The sequence below is a fragment of the Triticum aestivum genome, chromosome 2B (assembly GCF_018294505.1).
Source record: "Triticum aestivum cultivar Chinese Spring chromosome 2B, IWGSC CS RefSeq v2.1, whole genome shotgun sequence".
Taxonomy (NCBI): Eukaryota; Viridiplantae; Streptophyta; class Magnoliopsida; order Poales; family Poaceae; genus Triticum; species Triticum aestivum.
In genome coordinates, this window is record NC_057798.1 from 695665485 (window position 1) to 695670481 (window position 4997).

General features: G+C 51.9%; 1 protein-coding gene across 1 annotated transcript; it reads left to right on the forward strand.

Moving 5' to 3' along the window:
* Window positions 1-2142: 2142 nt before the first annotated feature.
* LOC123046774 (uncharacterized acetyltransferase At3g50280-like) lies at window positions 2143-3893 on the forward strand. The gene has a single exon (XM_044470202.1). The coding sequence runs from the start codon at window positions 2369-2371 to the stop codon at window positions 3776-3778; it is 1410 nt and encodes a 469-aa protein (XP_044326137.1). The 5' UTR covers window positions 2143-2368; the 3' UTR covers window positions 3779-3893.
* Window positions 3894-4997: the final 1104 nt, after the last annotated feature.

Consider the following 4997-nt stretch of genomic DNA (forward strand, 5'->3'; position numbering starts at 1 on the left):
CAAGAATATCACGGTGTGGGGTTTGAATAATAGACTCTCCAACATGACTAATCATCATACCTGGACCGTTTTCAGCGGTGTGAACTTGATCTTGGCCGTGATACTTCTCGTGCATGGTCATCTTCTCTAGTTCAGAGGTGATGTTCTCATTTGAACCGGAGTCAAGATACCAGTTGGAGTCAACTCCATATGAGGCATCTGCCGCAGCTGCAACACGCCTTTTCCTGGAATTATCCTCTGCATAACGCCACTTACATTCTTTGGCAATGTGGTTAGTTTTCTTGCAGATCTGGCATTTGTTTTCATACTCCTCATACCCGACGAAACGGCCCCCTTGGTTGTTGTTGTAGTAGTGGCGTGGAGGGCCATTGTTGTTGTATTAGCCCCCGCCGCCGCCGCCACGGTGGCCGCTGCTTTGGCTGCCGCCGTTGCCATGGGTGCTGTAGCCGCCGCCGCCGTGGTTGTTGTAGCCACCGCCGCCTTGGTGGTAGCCGCCGCTACCCGTGCCAGGATAACCGCTGCTAGGGTTTTGGCCACCACCACCAGCGTAGCCGCCGCCGCGACCACCTTGCTTCTGGTTGCGGTAGCCGCCTCGGCCGCCACTCGATCGCCCCCTAGAAGCGGCGTTCGCGGATGACTTGAAGCCACCAGCGCTGCTGAACATCTCAGCATGTTGATCGAAGTTGGCCACCATCGAGAAGAGTGCGTCGACGATGATGGGCTCGGTGCGGACGTCGAGTGCAGAGATGATGGGCTGATACTCCATATCAAGCCCGGCGACCATGAAGGAGATGAGCTCGTCCTCCCCGATCGGTTTGCCTGCCGCCGCAAGCTCGTCGGAGAGGGCACGCATCTTCCCGAAGATGGTGGAGGCCGACTGTGACCCCTTCTGGGCGTTCGTGAGGGCCGATCTGATGTTATTGACACGAGACAGAGAGACTGCAGAAAACATGTTTGCTAGCGCGGTCCAAATCGCATGTGATGATTCAAGCGAGGCTACTTGAACAAGCACCTCTTTGGACAGGTTGCGGAGAAGGTATGCTACGATTTGCTGATCTTGGACGAGCCAAGGGTTGTGAGCAGGGTTGGAAACTACCTGATCTTTGCCATCTTTATCTTTGCTGATGATTGTTTTTGGAGGCTCCTCGATAGTCCGATCTATGTAGCCAAACAAGCCAGCGCCCAGTATCTGGGATCGTGCTTGGGCTCGCCAGAGGACATAGTTCGTCCGGCTGAGAGGTTCTGAGGTGTTGTAGTTGAGGCCAGAGGAGGGAACAACGGAGGAGGTGGACATGGGTGCGGCGTGGTGGTTCTGGGGAAGAAACGGATGGAAGAGGATGAGCTAGATGTCGTGGAAGAGGCCTGCTCTGTATACCATGTGGAAGATTATGGAAGCGTCTCAATCTCCATACATGGAGACCCGCAGAGTATATATTGATCGAGGGGGTTCGGTACAGGAGGAGGCAGCGTCGATGCTAACCATCAGAGATATTACAGGAGGGTTTAGGAGATAAGAGAGAGATAAACATGAAACTTAAACCTCCTAACTAACTATGCCGTGGACCACAAGGTCACGCCAAATCAGCCTGTACAATATACGTTTAACACTATGCACTATGAAGGTAGTATCATATACTAGTATCATGTGCGTGATACTAGTATATGATACTCCTCACTATGAGTAGCCTGATGGATTGCAACCTCATATTGCGTGGGGCGATGCTGCAACTGATGCCACTTTAGCGATTTAATAGATCTCGTCTCAAGGGGCAAGTGATTATTTTTGTCTTCAAAGACCGGTACTTTACAGGTGTCTCTTTCTTTTACTGTTGGTTTAGAGCAATTTCCAATCTTCGACGGACGACGTACAATCGGAGATAGAAGAAGCTAATATAATTCTGAGCATAATTTTAATTTTTACTAGTTGTGCTGTGTCCAGTTATCTGTCTATTATACTGACTTTTATTTTTCTTACTATTAATAAGATCTAAGATGCATTTTAATGTAATTTACTTTTTACTAGTTGTTCTACATCTAATTATCTATTCATTGTACTGGCCTTTGTTTTTCTCGATGCTAATATGATCTAAGATGTCTCTGTTTTCTTCTAAATCTAAGATGCTTTTTGATATTTTATTGATTTTTTTTTCAAAATCAGGCTAGGCTCGAGCCTTTCTCAGGCTGCCTGCGCGGGTGATAAGATATTGAAATGAATCTGACAGCTCCATCACTACGCAGTAATAGAATAATCTGAAGCAAGATATCATACGGAGCTAGCACTAACAGACGAAATGCAGACGCTGGCATGCAGCGCAGCACATCATTGCTCGATCACTACGCACTACCAGACTAAACCGAAGCAAGATCGATGGGCGCCGTAAGGATCGTGTCCCGGCGCATGGTCCGGCCGGAACCAATCACCTCGGGGCCGCCGGAGACCATCCACCTGACGCCATGGGATCTCCGGTTAATCGCCGTGGACAACATCCAGAAGGGCATCCTCCTGCCCAAGCCTCCAGCCACCGGAGGACGGGGACACGATGCCGCCGCCATGGTCGAACGGCTCGAGTTGTCCTTCGCGCGCGCTCTGGGGCGCTTCTACCCCTACGCCGGCCGCCTCGCCGTCGCGCCGGGGAGCAAAGACGACGCGGAGGGCGAGAGCATGGCCATCTCGCTCCGCTGCAGCGGCGAGGGCGCCGAGTTCGTCCACGCCGTGGCGCCCGGCGTCGCCGTCGCGGACATCACCGTCCCGCTCTGCATCCCGAGGGTGGTCTGGTCCTTCTTCCCTCTCGACAGGCTGCTCGGCGTGGACGCCATCGCGGACTCTCGTCCGGTCCTGGCCGCGCAGGTCACCGAGCTCAACGACGGTGTATTCGTCGCCATGTCGGCCAACCACGGCGTCGCCGACGGGACGACCTTCTGGCACTTCTTCAACACCTGGTCGGAGATCAGTCGCCTGAACGACGGCGACGTTGGCTGCGAGATCTCCACGCCGTTGCCGGTGCACCGGAGGTGGTTCCTGGACGGCTGCCCCGTCCCGATCCCTCTGCCCTTCGGCAAGCTCGAGGACATCGTCGGCCAGCGTGTAGATACGTACCCGCCGGTGGAGGAATGCTTTCTCCATTTCTCGGCGGAGAGCGTGAGGAAGCTCAAGGCAAAGGCGAACGCCGAGATGACAGGTACGGCAGTCACGGGCAACGCCATCTCCTCGCTGCAGGCCCTGCTCGCGCACCTGTGGCGTGCGGTGTGCCGGGCCAGGAGGCTCGCGCCGGACCAGAAGACAGCGTACCATCTCCTCGCCGGATGCCGCGGCCGCGTGGACGGCATACCGGCGTCCTACGCGGGCAATGCGGTGGAGCACGCCACGGCGATTTCCACCGCCGGCGAGATCCTCGAGAGGGGGCTGGGCTGGGCGGCGTGGCTACTTAACAGGGCCGTGGCGTCGTTCGACGAGGGCAGTGCGAGGGACAGGCTCGCGTGCTGGCCCCGGAACCCAGGCTTCCTGCGCATGTCGGAGGTCGTGACTGCCCCGCACCCGCACACAACGGTGGCGACAGGGAGCTCGCCGCGGTTCGACGTGTACGGCAACGACTTCGGGTGGGGCAGCCCCGTGGCCGTGCGCAGCGGCTCGGGGAACAAGGTGGATGGAAAGGTGACCGTGTACGAGGGCAGAGGCGGCGGAGGGAGCATTGCCCTGGAGGTTTGTCTGTCACCGGAGGCGTTTCCCAGGCTCCTCGCCGACGAGGAGTTCATGGGCATGGTGGGCGCGACTGATTAATAATTGTGCCGCTTTATGAATTACTCTGCTTGAATAACACGCCTTGTCGCTCGTCAGCTTGATGGGACACACTGTGTCTTTTTTTCTCTCTATATATACCTTTTCCTTTTTTCCCTGTTTGGTTTTTTCTTCCGGGTGAAATATTGTACTCCCTCCGTTCCCAAATATTTGTCTTTCTAGGCATTTCAAATGGACTCAACATACGGATGTATGTAGACATATTTTAAAGTGTAGATTCACTCATTTTGCGCCATATGTAGTCACTTGTTGAAATCTCTAGAAAGACAAGTATTTAGAAACGGAGGGAGTATTACTCAACTTGAATCCAAGGCTGTGGATTCTCTGGCTTGGTGTGGCAAAGGCAGATGTGAACAGTAACCTCTACCTTTGATCAGTTTCACCCGTCGGATTGGTAACCAATGTCCCAGATTGGATGCTACAAGGGGTCCCCAACAGTACTTGCTACAGTACAAACAAACAATGATTTCATGTGAACAGTCTCGGGACAGTACTTGCAGTGATCTCAGCCTTCCATTCTTGATCATGTGGCAAAGTCACCGGTGCCTTCACCACAGCAAGGTAGAGAATCCACGCCCCAAATCCAAGTCATGGTTCTACCCTCTAAATGAGCAAACTTAGCTAAGCTATCACTAACCTTATTCTAGCTACGATTGATATGAGTAATACTCCCTCCGTTCCATAATGTAGTGCCTATAGATTTTTACAGAAGTCAAACATTACAAACTTTGACCATGTATATAGAGAAAAGTAGGTACATCTAGAATACCAAATGCACCTCATTGGATACATCGTGAGTTATATTTTCAGAATATACATGTTTGGTATTGTAGATGTAGACAATTTTCTCTATACACTTGGTCAAAGTTGGCAAAGTTTGACTTTTACAAAAATCTATAGACACTACATTATGGAATGAAGGGAGTACAAGATTCACGAAGAGACAAAAGATATCTAATCTCTTTAATGGGCGATGCATAAATAGATCTATCCACCTCCTTAGCCTGAATTAGCTTCACTGCAACCAGAGAGTCCATCTCAATCATGGTTGGAAGATCACTTCGTTGGATAGCCAATGATAGGCCTTCCACTACTAGAAAAAAGGCTGTTAGTGGCGCACCAATTTTTGCTATTAATGACGCACTATAGGTGCGTCACTATTAACACGCCACTAATAATAAATAGTAATGACGCACCCCTG